The 19893-nt window shown below is 32.2% G+C and overlaps 1 protein-coding gene across 5 annotated transcripts in view; it reads left to right on the top strand.

Annotated features, from left to right (window-relative positions):
• The window catches only part of Lolal (longitudinals lacking protein-like), a 180810-nt gene that overhangs the window by 91057 nt on the left and 69860 nt on the right, over nucleotides 1-19893 (top strand). For 3 of the 5 annotated variants that reach the window (XM_072909420.1, XM_072909416.1, XM_072909417.1), the window contains one exon: nucleotides 9499-9547. In XM_072909420.1, coding sequence (XP_072765521.1) covers nucleotides 9499-9519 — 21 coding nt within the window. In that variant the 3' untranslated portion in view covers nucleotides 9520-9547. Of the gene's footprint in view, nucleotides 1-9498; nucleotides 9548-9709; nucleotides 10318-19893 lie in introns of those variants that run through there. The other 2 variants (XM_072909419.1, XM_072909415.1) reach the window with 2 other exon arrangements.

The following is a 19893-nucleotide window of genomic DNA, read 5'->3' as shown; positions in this document are numbered from 1 at the left end:
CTACTTTTTATTATCGAATTAGATGTAAACAAATTAATAATAGTATTCTCTATGAACATAAATATATATAATTATTAGAACATATTACATCGAAAATATTATCGATGTTGTGTTCTAACAATAGATACGTATGTTTTCATAGTAATCGTCTAGCACTTCAGAGGTAAAAATATTTAGGCGTCTTACCGAAGAAGATTAATTTTCTTCATTATCTTTTAAAAACATATTGTGTAAAGTATAAATTGAGTTAAACAAAGACAGTAATTTTCTTGCAATTTGCGGTAATGAAAATATTTCTTATAGAGGAAAATATGAGTTTTAAACCGAATTACATATATATTTAGTCCATTTATTTAAATATTCATGAAGAAGTTATTAATAACATTAGTATTCTGAATTAATATTATAAGATTATTTGCAAATTTTCAAATATTTGCAAAGAAATAATAAAAAATCACTGTAAATATAAAACTTTCTTTATTAGTATTATATAGAAGATAATATTATACAGTATTAAAAGTTTTTATTCCAAACACAGTTTTCTTCGAACTCAATTTAACGCTGTAGCTGGCACAAAATTTCTATCTGCAATTAGATTACGACACCCGCGAATTTGATGATATTACGTCAATGATGTTTAGCTGACTTGACGAAAAGTGCTACTTTTAGCATGCTGGCAAAGGACTGTTATTTATCGCACATTACCCTCGATGACGATTGTAAAATTCTATGGTACAGAGAAATGAAATCGTGAAAAAAACATAATAGCAAGAACTTTAAACCAAGAATTTTTTCAAGTAATTCAATATACTGGATAATCCATTACACGGATTTATGATGAGTTAACTTTAGCTTCGTTAGCTATGTATATATAAAATAATTAGGATTTAAATGTCAAAGTTGGAGGTACATCAATGATCAAGTGATATGCCCTAACCACTGTTTAGAATTCAGGGCGCGCTATTAACCCAGAAATTGTCTTCCTATAAAAACAGAAAGGTATCTGCGATTGTGTGTTAATAATGTATTATGATTATTGTTTGAATGTGAATGCATTATGATTTTCGCGACGAGAATTTCGCTTTATGATTAAGAAAATTTAGCACTATTTTCAGAGGCTCGTTTCGGTCATGTTTTAATGTGAAAAGTATTGATAAAAAGCGGACATATTTAATTTACTTTTATTATTAAACTTGCACAATAGTGTTTGTCTCTCGCACTCCGACTCTGAGATATCTAAATTCAGATTTGTTTCTGTGAAAAGTTTCAGTTCTCGCTGATCGCGGATTTCCTCCTCGCTGAGGGCACATATCTATTTTTATGAGCGATAATGAGACCGTGATAACAAAAATAAAGTACGGGATTAAGTACGTGCATACTCGGTTACATATATTGGTACGTGTGTACGCAAATACGTACGGACGAGAGTGAATGAGCGAAGCGCTTCGTCGGCCTCGTAATGAAAGTGAAATCGAGGGCGCCGCGCTGGAGTACCGTGGTCGTTCGTTCGCTTCGTCGTGCTCTGCTCCGTTGACGACGCCGAGACTTTGTCGAGAAGTCACTTGGCTGACAGGAACAAACAGTTCGCACGTCGCGGTTACTGAGTAGCCCGTATGTCTGCCGGAAGTAGGTTGGCGTTGATCTCGTTACTCGATTTCGCTCGGGCGACCTCGACTTGAGAATGGGAAAGGCACATACGAAAATGTATCGTCATTTTTATAATCTCCCATGTCATGAAAATGCCTATTTTTTGCATTGTTGTATTGCATTCCGTAAATCGTGCATGTAGTATGACAAAAAAAGCGAAAAAAATATTTATATTATATTTTAGGCATTTGATTTCACTAGATGCTTTTCATTTAGCGACACAAGTTGATACTAGTGTCATTCTATGTTGTCACTGGATGTTGAAAAAAGACAGAATGACGCTTGTGTCAATTTGTGTCGCTAAATGGAAAGTATCACCTAATATATAACTAATGATATTATGTGATTTATTACGTAAAATTCGCTTTTTTTGCTTTTTTTCTAAAACATCATTATAGTATTTTGTCACATAGGTTTTATAAAAATAACAATAATATATTTCTATTTTATTTTATAATATTTTCTGTATCTTCTAGTAATGGAAAAATACAATTTAGTGATACAAATGATTGATGTTTTTAAAATATTAAAAATTCAACTTTACTAAAATATTAAATAAAGATTTTATAATTTACTTTATATAAAGTATATTAGGCATAACATTTTCTATTACATAAAACATATGTACATATAGAATATATGTATTACATATTTATGAAATGTTATTTTGAAAAATTAGAAGTTTACATTTTTTTACTCGATTTTTAAATACAAAATCCTTAAAGAACAAATATCTTTAAAACTATGATGAATATTAGCTATTATATTTAAAAAAAATATATATAGTTAAGAGATGATGCGTTCCTTTTCTGGCATTATAAGATATTATAAAGTGATAGAGAATCATTTATGACGATGGCATAAAAGAATCAATGATAGATAGAAAGTGAACATGGAATAGAACATTAATCTTATTCTCGAAGAAAAAACTTAGAATCAAACGTGACGCAGATGATGATAGCCTAGAAAAAAAATGTTGAAAATCGAGCGAATGTTGAACGAGATGGAGAGGAGGAAAGAGAGACTAGCATCGATTGTGGGAAGGGAAGAGTGAAGGACGGGGGTTAACGAAGAAGAAGGGATGGAGGACTGCTCACAGCGTTGGTGCAAACTTTCACTTTTTTCACCTCTTCGCCCCTCTTATGGTGGTTCTTAAAAAGTGCCATGGCGGTACCAACTTGCAATTGGTCGATTTTCGTCCAGTCTCCTCGTTCATTGGGTCTCCCTCCTTATAGAATTCTCTCTATCTGATTCTTTCTCTGACCTCTCTTTGTCTCACTCCTTTCTTTCAATCTCTATTTCATGCCTCTCTTTCTGATCCGTGTGGTCGTTTTTACTCGCTCGCCGAGGATCCTCTCTCCTTTTCTCAGTTTATCCCCTCTAGAACGGACGATCTCCCTCTCTAGTGATCCTCTGACACTTCTGGGCACGGCAGGAGTCCTTATGTAACTGACACCATTCCGCTAGAGTAACCGGGACAAAACGCCGTACAGTATTATGGCAGGAGGAAAAACAAAGAAAACGAAAAGAGGGGCGAAAAGAGTAGCGCGAGAATTGTGTGAGATATGCTGATAACAAGCGGATATCTTGATATATGTATGACGCTACGCCGAAAATAAATTGGTGTCGAGAAGAAGAGCAGAAAATGTCGGATTTTTTGCTCTCGAGATACAAAATAATTAATCAAAATATTAAAAATAATTTAGTGTTAAATTTATAAGTCAGAAAGGAGATTTTTTAAGAAAAAATTTAAAAAAAAATAATGATTTTTAATAGAAATAAAGATAAGATTGTGTGAATTTTATAAATACGGTGACTAAATACCTCCCGTGAGAGTTTTAAATAGAGAGACGTATATTTAAAAATAGATTTTACGACCATTTTTATATTTTTATTCTTTTTTGCTTTCTCTGATGTTATTTCATAGTTTAATTGCTGTTTACTATTCAATACCTCTACGAATAATTAATGAAAAGAATATTTGAGAGATAAAATAAAAATTATTAGATACATAATCTTCATTAAAATGTATGTAAATGTAGAGAATTTTAAGTTAATTTGAATTAATAATTAGAAAAAACCTCACATCTAATTTTCATATATTTCTAACAGTATTTATTTAAATACGAGGTGAAATTATTAATATAAATAAATGTTCAATTTTTAGCATTCGCAGTTGATTGTTGCATGCTTTAATGATATTCGCAGTCTCACGTTATCACGTTAGTTAGAGCTAGACTGGACAAAAGTGAGACGCGCAAAACGCGACGAACTAATTACGACAATTAGCCGGCGGGTCGCGCGAACGCTCGCGCGGGTCCCGCTGTCTCCCGAGCGCGTGAATCTGGAGCGGATTCGACAATCGCGACCGCTCCATTGTTGGCCGGCCGCTAACATAAGAATTCCTGCTTTTGCAATCTTCCCAGGCCCGATCTAGTTGCGCCCGCCAATCGGCGCCTCGTAGAAGACGACGCTCGACAAAAGTTCGCGCAACAATGAACGACGTTGCAAATCCAACTAAGACAGTTTGCGAAACGGCGCCAGATATTTCTTATAATCCACCGTCGCATGGGAATTTCTATCATTTTTTCTTACTCTTTTGCGCTCTCTACCCCCGTTCGTGTTCCCCGCCAACAATGGCGGTAAAGTGATTCCTGCACTATCAAAACGTTACATTCGATAAACTTTGATCAATTTATTACGGAATATCCCTGTCATGTAGAGTCATCTATTTCTTTGACGAGTTTTTAAAAATTAAATCAGATTTTTGTTAATGAAAAATCGAATTTTAATTATCAATCTTTTTTGATCGAACATCAGATAACACAAATTTTTATTTGTGAAAATTTCTGCCTCTTTTTATGTGCTGGGTACGCAATTGTTCTTCAATACAGTTGTTTCTCTGAATCTAATTACGTTCGTTTCAATTCCACTATACTCTATCGTCGATATCCGTTTTACATTGCGCTGAATGCAATGTTCCATATGCACGATGAATATTCCAATTGGAAAGGTTAATGATAGTGCTGTTAATTGCGCATTGCTTGCAAATCTCGATCGCGTCCTACAAACATCATATCTATCTTCATCATGCATATATTGCTTTTTTTGGCACAGCAAAGATAAATATTTATAGGTAGAACTATTAAGCAATTTGTTGTAACAATTTAATTATTTGTTGAATAATATAAAAGTGTAATTAACAAATCGGTATATATATGCTAACAAGTTAAAAATAATGACAAAGTTATATATTTAACATAATATATATAATACATTTGTTAGTACAGCACACACATGATATTATGTAACTATATTCAACGAATTAATTAGGTTCATTGTTCTATAAGTAACAGAAAGTGTGTTCTCATTAAGCATAAGAATGAAAAAATGATACATACATATATATATATATATATATATATATATATATATATATGGCATTGGATTATATTGAGTTGCTAAAATGGTGACAGAAACACAAAATTAAATTCATATTTATAATAAAGTATATTGCCTTCCAAGTCTAAAAGAGTATTCAAGAATCTGTCATCCGTCGATATACGATGCTATTAAAAAGAACCGCGTGCATTTTTACCGCATGTATTGCATCGGCAATTGCGCGTTACGTGCATTTTTCCTTTGTAATTAATTGTTATCGAAAGCGTGTTACATTTGGCGCGTAACCAAGCGATTATGACGCCGACGATGACGATGACGACGCTAAGCGACGCTGACATGACGGTGGGGACAAAGTGAAAGTAAGTCGGGCATTGTTTAGGAAGCCTCGCCGCCGCAGTGGCTCTCACAATCAGTGATGCCTTGCATGTTGCATTGCATGTCGATGTTAGCTTAGCAATGGACATCACATTCAGAACAATTGAAAATAAAAAAGATAAGTAACAAGAACTTATATAAGTTATATATATATATATATATATATATATATATATACTTGATTATAATTAATAACTCTCAAAGTAACTGTTGAAATACAATCTATTCTGATTTAATTGCTCTTCATAAGACGAGGGGAAAAGGATAAAATAATTATGGAGCTCTTAAGGCCAAGGCTTGTTTAAACGATATAATTGTTTGCGCATTCTGACAATTTCAAAGTTTTATAATTCCGAGAGAGTTACTCTTCAGTGATTTAATAAATTTCAATTAACCGAGCAACAATGTAATCATAATTGCGTTAATCGCAATCGTGGCTCGTAGACATCAGAATCACCAAATACGGGAGGCATCGACCGCCACGTCCTTGGTTTCCAGCGACGCGAAAGCGCCGACCATCACATTTTTCCGTACGCGATCAGCAGTTTGCTCGATCGCGAAAACATAAACCGTGGCGAAAAGAAATCGCAGATGTAGTATTATTGATTGGCATTCGATCTCGATCAGAATGTGAAAGAAATTAAGATTTCCAGAATATAATATTTTCAGAATTATTTCTGAGATATTTTATTTTTTTACTTTTGAATATATATATATATATATATATATATATATAATTTTATTCATATTTATTGATACACTAAAATATTTTTCTAATAAAACAAAATTTTAATTTTTTTAAAACCTTGATAAAAATAAATAATGTATTTTTATTGTGCAAACTTGTTGAAAATTGTTTCGTATAAATATTGAATCGCGCATATGAAACACGTATGAACGCAGAAAATTCATGCCTCACGTGATAAATGTTTTTCACAAATTTCTATCAAGCACGTATGCATCTGATCAGATAAACGAACAGTGACACCTGTAGTTAGTTTGCCGATACATTAGTAATTTCCCATAGTGGAATATTCCCGCGAGGATATGGCATTTCGATCAGTGTTAGAATGGTCGATTGGTGCTGGTATTGCCGGTATCCAGTCGCCAATGAATCGATTACGTAACTCTTACAACGGATTCACAATTTTATGATGAGATTTGCTTTCGGCGAAACGACTTTCCTTTCGATGGATCGATCGATCGTCGAATAACATCCGCGGCAAATGCATATTTTAATTCTACGATTTGACATTATAACGATTAAGGCAATGATTAATGTACGAATCAAGAAAGAATACCAATTGAATAAAAAAATACGAAGCTTGTAAACATCAATACTTTTGAAGAATGATAAATATTCTGAAGAGATATAATTTGTGTGAAATTATAATAGAAATATAAAAATAATATATATTTATTTGACTTAATTAGTGAAAACTTATGTGATAGATAATTCTCCTTTTTTCATAATTACATTACATACACACACTTATTAATTTAATTTTTTAATGTTAAATTAAAAGTATATGTGTATGTTTATTTTGCTATATATAAATTTTCTGAATTATTTAAATTCTAAATCAGTATTCATTATTTTTTTCTGTATATTTATGTGTATCATTATATTACATCTGAAATTTAATGTTTGCAATATTTATTTTGGGACTACTTCAGCAGTTGTTTCTCTTCTTGAATTCAAACGTAAATGATAATAATTTTTGCAAAAATGAAGTCTTCACGTAATAACGATACCGTAATGATTTACTGTAAAAGAAATGCCTGATGAGATTATCACATTATCTTTCTGTATTTCTGAGAAGCGATCGATCGTTCGATGCGAGCGAGACTAAACAATAAGCGGCAAATGTTTAAAGATAGCCCATCCTTGCAATAACTGTATAAACATAACGTATAATAGTCGTATAATAACTACCGATGGTAGAGAAGGCAATTAAAGGCTTCGGTGAGGTGCGTTTTTAGAGGCGTAGAAATCGTAGGTGTGTCAGAGCAATGACGCAAGGCGTTCGACGCATTTTCTATTACGCATCGGCTTACCGCAGATGTAGGCTACGTTGGTACGACGATTTTCTTCGGCCGATTATACTATTCTCGAACGAAAACACATGTCTACACCGACATGTTATGTCTATATACAATATTGGCGGGTAATACCCGAAGATGTTGGATTGTCTGAATCACAGTTACACGTCTCACTCATGTATAATCGCGTTTATTAATATTCCAGATGTTATTTCATTGTCAAAGATTCTTTTCCGCCTTAAATATCGTCCAACCGTGCAATGATCTGCTTGCATCTTTTCTCGTGAGATTTTAATTTGCAAAAAAAAATTGTGATTATTCGCAACGAGATTGTTTTGTTGAAAATGTTGAAGATCCGACCTAAAATATTAACAAGGAATTATTTTTCACGAAAATTTTACACTAAATTTTTTTTACATAATTCTAAATTTTTAACTTTTAAAATTCTCTTTAACGATAAAAGACATTTGGAAACAATAGTAACTTACATATATTTTATGAAGTTATTATTCACAATCAATTTGTATCTTCGGGTTAATATTCGCGTATGAAAAAATCGCATCGCCGCTGCTTTCTCATTATGACGGGATTTCCTTCGAGCGTAGCTTGCCCGAGGCCTTCGCCTCGCGTGCGTTATTATGTCGTTAATTATGCAATGACATTGCTCTGACATCAGTGACGATTCAGCGGGGATTCCTGTTAATTTTCCTCAAGAATTTCCATAAGAATATAGAAAACGTGTTGTGATCTTTTTTTCTTTACTCATTGATCAGTGTCATCTTTATAGTTTAAAGAGATCAATGAAACAAAAATTATTTGGATCTTTCTACAACATGAACTAATTTAAAAAAATATGATACTCGTATATTGATATAAAAAGAACTATTTAAATTTTACGTTTTAATTAACATCTTAAACATATTTCTTTTTTCTATACTAATTGCTTCTATAGATTTTATATTATCAGACACATTTATATCAACTTTATACTTTTACTTTATACTTTTGTTCTCTTCAGTCACCTTATGAAATTAATATATATGAGTAACTATTAACTATTAGCCAGACTAAATATTAATTGATTACTTAAGCAAAAACTAAAATTATTAAACATTTTTTAACACAACGGAAACATTAAATTTTTAAGTATTTTGATGCTGTTCTCATGGGATATTATCAAAAGACGATATCGATATCGCCTCCGGCAATAGACGTTGATGACGCGCCGTCGCGTCGACCGGTTTCAGTTTGACGATAAAAATAACATCGCGGAACTTAATTGCGTGTTTAATCATCGTATCACGTAAAATCACGTTGTTTCTCGCGGAATAAAACCGTTCTCGCAAGTGCGATGTCAAATTCCAATAACAATCCGATAACTATATGGAATTCTGAAATAGGTCACTAAACTTTACGAGGGTATTATACTCGCCTTGAAGATGAGGAAAGGTCATAGGTCATAGGTCCGAATACTCTTCTACTCTATGAGTTATAAGCATTTTTTGTTTGCGGCAAAGAACTTTATAAGACTATCAAAGTTTGGCGACCTATTTTAGAGACAATAATAACTATAAAAATAAAATCAACTTTAATACTTAATTAGATTTTGTCATATCTGTTAAAGTATTCACTTATTAGTTAGTTAAATACAGTAAGAAATAGATTAATTGTTAGAAAAATTAAAGTTGGCGAATGATGAAATAAGTACAATTAATAGTTAATAATGAGTATTTATTAAATATATTAATTGAAATATGTGCTGCGAAAAATATTTCCTTATATTTTACTTTATTTTACATATTTTACATATTTTACATATTTTACATTAATTAATTTATTTATACTTCTGGCTGAAGAAAAAAAAGCAATAATTGTTTTCGGAAATTATATATAAATATTCCGCTTAATTATCTCTCTGTTTATTGTATGCATTAAATTCTATACTCGATGCGTACAACGTACAATAATAATTTCTTAAAATATTATTTATTTTATAGACGCTATACATTGGGTCGTATATTTATGTTACAGATCAACGAAATTTCAAGATAGTAAACTTTGCTGTTGTGCATCAGAGTTGGTGAGTAATAAACTTTTATTTTATAATAAAAAATGTCAAATATATACATATAAATATAATCTTATTTTTTTAAATTTCTGTTATACAAAAGTTTGAATGCTTTTTTATGTATTTGACATTTTTTTGGAAATAAATCAAGTTCTTATTCTGTTTTTGGTCAAGTATTATCATAAGAATACAACCTCATATAAAACGACAATATATATAATCCGAGTAAGTAAACTATATGTATATCTAACGAAGAAGTAGCGTCTCTTAATCGACTGCGTTGATAGAGCGACGATAACGAGGATAAGCTTAGTTGCAGGTCAGGTCATTACCCGTGACCTCTTAGCGAGTTGTAGTATCATTCCACGTGCAGAGATGACGCTTGGTTGAACCACTCAAGGATTGCCGGCCGTCCTGTATGACGATATATGATAGTATATCTATTAGCGATATCATACGGACTGAATTTGATATTACGCGCGGTAAAATATGTTTCGACTGAGTATGATTGCAGTGCAAAAAAGTGTCGTTAAAAAAAAATCTCGGCTATACATAATTATAACTTCTATCCACAATTTCCTGTTCTAAGTGCGCGTTTATGACTAGAACGTTTATTTAGAACCAATTAATGAATAATACACGCTGTTTAATGCACGGAAAATTATATAAACGGGAGAATTCATAAAATAGTGCATTCAATCTAATCAAAGCGTATCTCGTCTTATTTATTGTCTCTTAGCATACTTGATTATTACATTGCACTATTAAAGTACCAGTTTGAAAAAATAGGCATTATTGTTTATGTATGAACGATCTTTATCAAAAAGCTTTTGCGATTTTATTCTATAAACAGTACAGAAAATTCATACAAAAATCTACAAGTAGTTTTACATTATTATTATAATTAAAATAAGTATTATTTGATCCATACACACAGGAAAATGTATCTCCCTCTAACAATAAGTTACATTTCTTTATCTGTCAATATACTCACCTTTATTATAATTCAATAATATATATAGTATGTTTAACTAGATAGTTTGATTTTGATTGTTTGCTGCGCATCAGAGACGTCAGACAACGTGTCTCCCTCTTTATCAAAGAGATTAGGATTAGATCAAGATTTAAGTCTAATATTTTAGCCTAACAGCTTGTCGCTTAAGGTGGAAATTTCTTAACGTTTCCATTTTCTAATCTCTAGAAATTTCTAGTTTTTAATGAAGATTCGATTCTAATTCATCATCACTATCTATAATAAATGAAGTTTATTAGGATTCTTCCGGTAACTATGATGCAAGAGCCGCGTGTTCGCTTCTAGGAGGGGGTCAACAACCGCGACCAGCTAGGAATTCGGTGCAGGTGAGGTCCAATAGGAAGAACCGCCTTCTCACTATGTTGGTGGGTCCGCAAGGGGGAAGATCATGTCTGCTCGTTTGCTTGTCCTGTTGTGTACTCTTTGCGGGCCAACGACCCGTCGCGCCTGCACCTTGTACGAGATATTCTTTCTTCCTCTTCCGTCAACTTCGCCGCGTGCGCAACTCGCATGATTTCTTCTTTTTTTGTAGCTTCGTGACTGACTGGTCTGCTTCGTTCTACAAACGTATTCGCATCAAATAGATTAAATTAGAACGATCATCTCCAATGGAACTTTAGATAAAAGCGGTTTATAACTTTTGACAATTACGAGGTGTACTCTATCCATTATTTTTTATATATACATTTTTAACAAATTTTACTGCAAAATAAAAATTTATTCTCTTAATAAATTGATAGACATTCTTGTATGAGAAATGTTGTCACTTTACTGTCAATTTTATTTATTCATTTTAAATTGTGATCGTAACAATTATATCTGTGTAATAAACACGCGTGAACGTTTATCGAGAAACATAATTCTTGGCACGAGTGGATAGATGATAAATATTACTGTAAGATGATAAATATTGTGGGTCTTAGAAATCGAACTGAGGATAGTATTCCTTCGGCATCCTTTGTGAAGCCTTTGTTCATGAATTCCCGTGGCGAGTCGGGACAAACTTTCGACCGAAGAAAATAGGGAAAGGGTCGACGGCCCTATTTCGCTCGAAGTCAAATATCTTAGAAGAGCCGGGTCGCTTCCGCCTCGTCTCATTTCGTGAGAAAAAAAGATATGAAATAACACGGTACAGGTAGGAACCCTAATCAAAAGGTAGATTTGGGGCTGGCGGATGCCTCAGTTTTCGTACAGCCGCTTTGGGTTTTGTTGGGCGCTTGCCAATTTGAGTCCGGCATAAATAAACTCGTGTCCGTGTGGGTGATGTTCGCGCACGCGCGCACTTTGGCGAACGGAACGTCTCTTCTTAAGGTCAGACACGCACGAAACATTCCCAGAGAATTACGCTCGTTTCTTTTTTTTTATCCATGCCGTCTCTAATTTCCAATCATGTGAGAAGATGAGCCCTCTGTCTTCGTGGAAAGCGATAACAGGAAAAAATGCGGAAGTACGTGTGCTACGGATGATTATTTATAGCCTCTAAGCGATAAAATAACTATATATTTGTCGTTTGGCTTGTGAAGCATGCACATCTCGTATTGCGTCTTTCAAATTCAAGATTGAGATCGATATTTTGCGAAAAAAATGATGGGTTTGAAATGTTTACAAACTCAAGGCAATATATGTCTGTAAAAATAAAATTAATTAGACACAATTGATCGGTGTAATACGTATATATTTTCATAAATATTTTTCTTTATAAATATATTACTTAAAATATTTTTTTTTGTATTACTACAGAACCTAAAATATTCTAAAAATGTGAAATTATTTTACTTCCAAGTATTTTTCCTAGACTGAAATTTGTTGTTTTTCTGCTTTGCAGATTAATTCAAAAGTATGTCTACAAATTAGATTAATTGTGTGATGTGTAAATCGTAATGGAATTAGAATTAAATTTACTTTATAGAAGGAAATGCATGCATTTCCTCTGATTCTAAAAAACTCGAATTCAGATAAAATGCATTGTTTTTTATTTATTGTTACACAAAACTTTTTAAAATATGAAAAAGAAACAGACATTTTTTCGAATAGCATATATTAAAATTTTTCCAAATTGAAAATAAAAATTTCATTGATAGATGTTTTATTAGTCGCTAATTATAAATTGATATGCTATTAGTCTGAGACAATTTTTTGTTTGAATCTCCTATTAATAGTGTATATTTATTTTACAATTTTTTCAACACTAGTTATTTTTACATGGTGTGTCTGACCTACGATAATACATGAGAGTTTTTGCACGCATGTGGAGGAAGAAGAAAATAAAAACAGCGTCGGAATTTGTGCACGTATCGTTTATTTTTGCGTCTAAACATAGATTCATCAAATTAAAAAAAATGGACGTGTACATTACATGTATGTTTTTAATTTATGCAAGTTTTTTTAATCTACTATTTGGAATTTTTTTATCTAGATAATGTATCCAATTTAATATACTGGAAAAATATAGATCTTTATAATGTGCTAAGAATTACGTAAAATAAATTTTAACTGAGAAGCGAGGATAATGATGGATGATCAGTATTATTCGTTAAAATTATAAACAAAACTGTAAATAAAAATATCTGATGAGTCTCAGTGCCAATTATTTTTCATTAGACTTAGCAATTATGTGACAGCAATAATATTTCGAAAAAGATTTTGATCAACTTTTTTTGTTTCACAAGGTTTTTTAAAGATCTTGAATATCTAGATTATATTTTGACAATTAATTTCACGATTTATATAATCTGTCTATACTTTCTCAATATCTTTATGTGATGGAAACAAATGTTTACAATTTCGATGCTCGTCGAGTGTGTACCAATATATCGCTTGAGATCTGACAATGCAGTCGCATGCGATTAATGGACGCTAAATATAAATGCACCAGCGAACGTATAAACAACGTATACGAGTGTATATTTGCACAAACGTGGCGCTTCTCTAGACGCTACTCTAGAGCTTAGACGATGATCGTGTCGCCCACACTGCAACTTGATTGTAATACACAGAGTGGAGCATTTAAATGGAATCACTCGGTTCCGCTGTGAGAAGGCAAAAGATGATTTATTCAAAAGAAGTACATCTGATCTAACAGTGGCTATCATATGAATGGAGTCAATTCTCTTTTACTAATTTTTTCTTATTTTAATACTAAAACTCGTCGCTCTAGTAATCCGAGTAATTAAACAATTAATTTTCCAGAAAAAATATAAAATAGATACAAGAAATATATATTTTACAAGGTTATAGAATCATATATACATATATATATATATATATATATATATATATATGTTCGTATATTAAATCATAAGTTAAAAATATTAATATTTCTGTTACTGTATATGAAACACACATATCTATACATATATACTTATAATTTTTCTCTAATTAGATTATATATAATTTAATACTTAAATTTAATAAAAAGAATTCAAATTGACATATAGCTCATAAGGCCGAGTAGCGTTTTATCCGATCGCGTTCAATGAACGTAATCACGTGTCAGTCGGCGCCGCTGATTGCGTTAGCACTCTGGCGAGATGCAGACTGACGGATTTTACCGAGCTTTTGTCTCGCCGGTAAATCGTAAGCCTGCAAGTCAACGACGTCGATTGCGAAAAGTCGATCGCTTGCCCAACTGCCCCTGCTCCGACTGACAGACTGACTGATTGACTTACTGTTGATTGGAGCTGGATTGTCCATTTGGCGTAGGCCGTGTGTACACACGTTGCCGTAAGCCAGGCAAGGTCAGGGTTTCGCGAAACAGCTGTTAAGCCTAATCCAACCCACATACATGCGTGAAACAAACTTGAATTTGTACTCGTTGACGAATATTATCCTGTTTCCGCGCTCGTCAGCCTGTTGCATGTCCGGTATATCCTCTATCGCACTCTCTTACCTATTGTGAGCGTGAAGGCGAAATCGTGCTCTCTTGGTTTGCTGTTGGCGTTTGTAATCAGTGGTGATGAATCATTCGCGATGGGAGAAAGGCGAATGTCGTAAATGCCGAGCATCCACGTTAAACAATAAAGGAAGTCGAATCATTTTCCATTTTTTTTTTTAGTTTGAATTATTTGTTTAAGAGATGTATTTAAGAGCTAAACATATAGACATATAGACTGCATCATTATCCTCAATGATGGAATACGTATATCATAGATTCTATATAGATTTCAAACACCTTGAAGAAGATACGATTCGTTTTTATCGAACAACTGTCTTCGTTACATTTCCCAAGCCTCAAGATTTGATATGATAGCGTTTTACAATTTACATAAGTCCCTAGATAAATTTGGATGCGCAGATGGATTTGTGATCTTCGGAATTTTCTTTTTCATCAAGTGGTAGAGGAGATAGTGAACGTTTTATCTATATCACGTGTCGTCTTCGTGAGACACGAATCGATATCCATAAGTTAATTTACTCAAGAGCAAATTTTGCGGGAATAGACTCGAAATGATCGTATAATTTCCCTTGATATATAGTATCTTTATATATATATATATATATATATAGCATAATCTAATTTTTTCACAATGTTTTTGTATTCTTTGACAAATTCCAAAATTGATTTCTGTTTAACAAAGATGTGTATATAATATATAATTGAATATTATACAATTCTTAATTAAAATTCTTCCATTTGTGACATTAATATGACTTATTTTGTTAGAAATTATAATAAATGACAAAATTCTTCAGTGAAAAGAAAAGATATTACAATGCATGGCAAAGAGATAGTAAACAGAAATCATTGATGCGTTTCCGCAGAAATATAAGGATTATTCCAGAGTTTGCTCTTCTCGAGCGGGACGCCATTTTTTTGCGTAGGTCACGTACGATCATTCTTCTTACGAGAGACCGTGACAGACAGCAATGGCTTTAGCGATTCCGGAGAGAAAAAAAATTGCGATCTGATTGTGATCTTTGACGCGGTTGTTCATTAAAACGTGAGCGAATGCACGCGTGTGTAGATGCGCGTGTGCGCAAATTGTATGCGTATAACAAAATCTTCTTGCGTAATGCATTACCAGCAGATGAGTTAAGTTGCAATTACGCACGCGTACTTCATATTATCCCCGACTTCGATCTGTATTTCCCAGTTTCTTTTAAATATTTAATATTATAATATTAAATATTTAAAAAATATTCAAATAATCAATGATAAATAGGAATAAATAAAAGGTGTGTGAAATCAACGATAAGTGAGTAACGTGTAAAATTACAATATATAATCTGATATGTAAACTGATAATCTATTTTCTGAAATTTTAAATTGACAGTGAAATATACAGGATTTTTCCTAAGTAAGCACAAAAATATTTTAAGGGATATTTCTTATTTTATGAAGAAAATGTCTTATAAACATACATAAAGTGTTTAATGCGATTATTTACCCATCCGTACGTCTCTGGTGGATCTGAAAGTGTTTCATCGATATGGAAGATAGTTCTTAATACCAGATGTATGCACATTAAATTTGAATAAAATATCTCTCTAAACGCTTTCTTAAATTTTTCACGTCATCTTTGACATTCTGTATTTTGAAAACAAAGTACTTTAAGACATATATTCATAGAACATTTCCTTTATAAAATAAACCAAGAAATGTCCTTTTAAATTTTTTGCACTTACTATGAAACCCTATAAAACTAAATTGAGGTAAGATATTAGCTTTGCAATATGATTTATCTTACGTTTTATCTCCCCTAATACAGTTAATATTATATTGATAAACAAGGATATTGATAAAAATATTGATGAAGATTTGATAAATTAATATATATGTATTAAATAACTTTGATATTTTATTTTATGAAATTAAATTAACTTTTTGATATCAGTTTTGATATTAAAAAAATATTAATATATATTTATGTATCGTATAAAAATGTTAATATATCCATATATGTATATGTGTATTATATAATTTGTGTTGATCATAAATTATATGATCTAAATTATATTTTATGCCTATATCTTAAATGACATTATGATAATTTATGTGTAATAAACATAATTAAGTTGGATTCAATTATTATTATTCTATTAATTTATCCAAAAATTAATTTTTACCAGTTTTTATGTTTATAAAAATTGATTTGTTCGAATTGATATTTTGTTCTCTATTCTTTAGTTACGTCGACAAGTCGATAACCTTCGGCTTTGTTAGGTGAACGTATTCAGCCTTCATTCATTCAAGAAGAAAAACATAAATAAAACTACGGCTTAATATTATGCGTTCTACATATGATGAATGACTACAGTCAAGTAGTTTGATATATTGATGAATGTGTGAACAATAAAAGTTCAAGGGTATTTCTTATTTTTCAGTCACTTGTACATGATAGCTCTTATCACTAGAGACGAATAAATGATAATTGAAATGCAACTTACAAATTTGTTTCGAATACAAATATTATCTGCATTTTTTATTACAAAATATAACATAATTAACATAATTAATTAAGGCATAATAAATATAAAATATGTACATTTTATATTGATATTATAAATAATTATCCAAAATTGAAGAGCTTTGATACAATAGCAGATATCTTGATATAAATTTTGATACAATAACATGTTTATGAATCTAGATATTTTTAGAGAAAAATTTCTAATAAGTAAATATTTTTTATTTACTTAGAATGTATCAGAATTCTGGTACAAAACTAATCTTTTCAAGGGAGAAATAGTCAAAGTTTATTATTTTTATCACAATAATTGTCTATCGTGTCGTGGTCCAATCACCGATAGAAATGATAAAATGCGTAGGAAATCAGGGAGTGGTGCGTGACGAGTTAATAATTTCTCACGCTGAACGTACGAATGGCGAGCGTGCGTCGTGCGTACGTGTAGCTAAGTAGATACGCGCGAGAGAATCGACGTAGGCAGTCTTAGGTGTGGAATGGAGGCGGGAAGAAGGTCTTTTCTTGATCGGTGCGATCGCTTGATCGTGACTTGAGACTACAATATTTTTTTTTGAAGGTGGTCTAGGACTGTTGCGTGAATAGCCACCTACAACATTTTGTGCGACAGTTTTGCATATGATTATTATTCATTTATATGCATATGATATTTATGCATATGATTATTAGATGAATATATTAAAATGAATAATATGAAAAATTTAAACAAATTAATTAAATAATATATCACAATATTTACATATTTTTCTGAAATATTAAATCTATGATTTACTCTTAATGTACCGAAACCTTGTTTTCATTTTTTTAATCAAATATAGTTTTATATTTTTTTAATTTAAATAAAAATAAATACATAATCTCAATATATGATTAAGTTTTAGTAATTAAATTTCTATTACATTAAAGTCTATCTTTTGAATTAAAATGCAAGGTTTTGAAATTTACTTAATTGCGTCTAAATTTATTTTTACGTTAAACAAAAATTTTCTTTGAATTAATTCTCAATGAATTTATAAAATATAAATGCAAGGAATGACATTTTGGCGATTATATGATATGTTCTAGAAATATTTCTCTCCGTCAATTTCCCGCTCGCTTTTATTATATGAGTACATATTACAGAACGTTGTCCGGCAAACCAAACATTAGTAAGTGAACAACAATATCCGTGGAAATAATAATGCGATAATTCATATGCGTGGACGTCTATTGCCTATTAACTCTTAGGAGAGTTAATTTCTCTCGCAAGCATTTTACGTGTTTCGTACGTTTCGCGAGAGTTCTTAATCTCTTAAACAGCCTTCGTCTTTAAAAGCGGACTTGCTCTGTCGAGATACAATCGCAATAAAGTAGAATTGGTTGCGAATCGATGCACGCAGGATTTACGACAAACGGTGGTCTCTTGGAGGGAGCGAAGTGTCGTTTCTGAACGCATTTAGGTTTATAGACGAGCTGCTTTACCGTCGTTGTTACGACATCCTTACGGAGGATGTATTTATGAGCGGCAAAGAGAGGCATGCGGATCTATAGATTACGATACGGAATGGTGAAGCGCGCTAAGATACCAAAGAAAATTCTTTAGAATAATTTTTTAAATAATACAGATTCAAATATTGGTGACGAAATTGTGTCGAAAAAAAAAACATAGCATAATTTATTAATATCTTCAACTTTTGATTTTTCAATCGCAGTGAAAGTAACAACCCTTAATTTCGATACCTCAGCAATTTTATTACAGCATTCGAGTGTCTAAAACAACAAAAGCATTTCTTGTTAATCGAGAATAATTTATATTTTGAGATTCCCGTTATACTTGTCCATCCATTTTCTTCAGACTATCCTGAAAGATTACTCACTCCGCAAACTTTTCTCCACCCGATCTTCCATTATCCGGTTGAAATTGAAACGAGTGCTTCATCATTCAAGCAAGGAATTACGTAAACGGTTCGCGACGGCCGTTCATCCGTCTAAAGCTTTCAAGAGGTACTCAAAGCCTTATTTCGCGAGTCAATTCGTCCTGATTCGTCCGTGTATCTCCGGGACTGATCTGGCGAGCAGCAACCAGTGGCTTTCAGCTTCCGTGGATCGCCGATATATATATATCGGCGGTAGAAAACGGTACGTTGGAGAACGTCTTATTATCGTGCGTTCCGCAGTCGTCGTCTAAGCGGCCGGCCTTGATCCTTTAGTGCTGCAGTCGCCTGGAGCCCGACTACTCGCCACTTTCACTAACTAAGTACTCTGTCCTGTGTGCTGTCCTATCCTGAACGCGCGCTCATACATACATATATATCGTATGTACATAAGCTTGCGCATTATGTCGAGCCTAGCTAAACCGCGGGCATAGAAGCGGTTCTCAACCGGTTGCCGTTTGCGTTGCTTCCCACCTTTTCGTACACGCTCATTTGACTATCTACATCAAATGGTCCCGTTAGAAATTTGACGCTATAATAAAATACGTGTGTTACTCTTCTTATCCTCCCGCACGAAGGAATGCCTGAGATGAGATTATGGCTTACTCTATGTATATGGATTAGTTCGCATTTTTTAAATGAAAAAAGTTGTATTGGAAAATCTCATTCTTAATTATGCATAAATAAGTATGTCTCTCTTTCTCTCTTTTTCTAGATATTTTTATTTTGGGAAGTAAAAAAATATAAAAATACTTTTCTGATTAAATGAAAAGAATATAAAGAAATATATATTTCTTCTGGTTTGTATATGTATATATTTCAGATATTATTTTGATATAGAACATTATATTTTATTTTTTTTTAATTAACATAATAATTAAAATTTTTTAAGTCTTCTTGTTTTCATTCATCTGAAACAATTAAACAAAACGATTACAAATTTATTTTTCAATTTCGATAGAGAAAAGCATTCTATTGTATATAAAAATT

This window comes from Anoplolepis gracilipes, chromosome 17 (genome assembly GCF_047496725.1).
Source record: "Anoplolepis gracilipes chromosome 17, ASM4749672v1, whole genome shotgun sequence".
NCBI lineage: Eukaryota > Metazoa > Arthropoda > Insecta > Hymenoptera > Formicidae > Anoplolepis > Anoplolepis gracilipes.
This window is presented reverse-complemented; position numbering and strand designations above follow the sequence as displayed.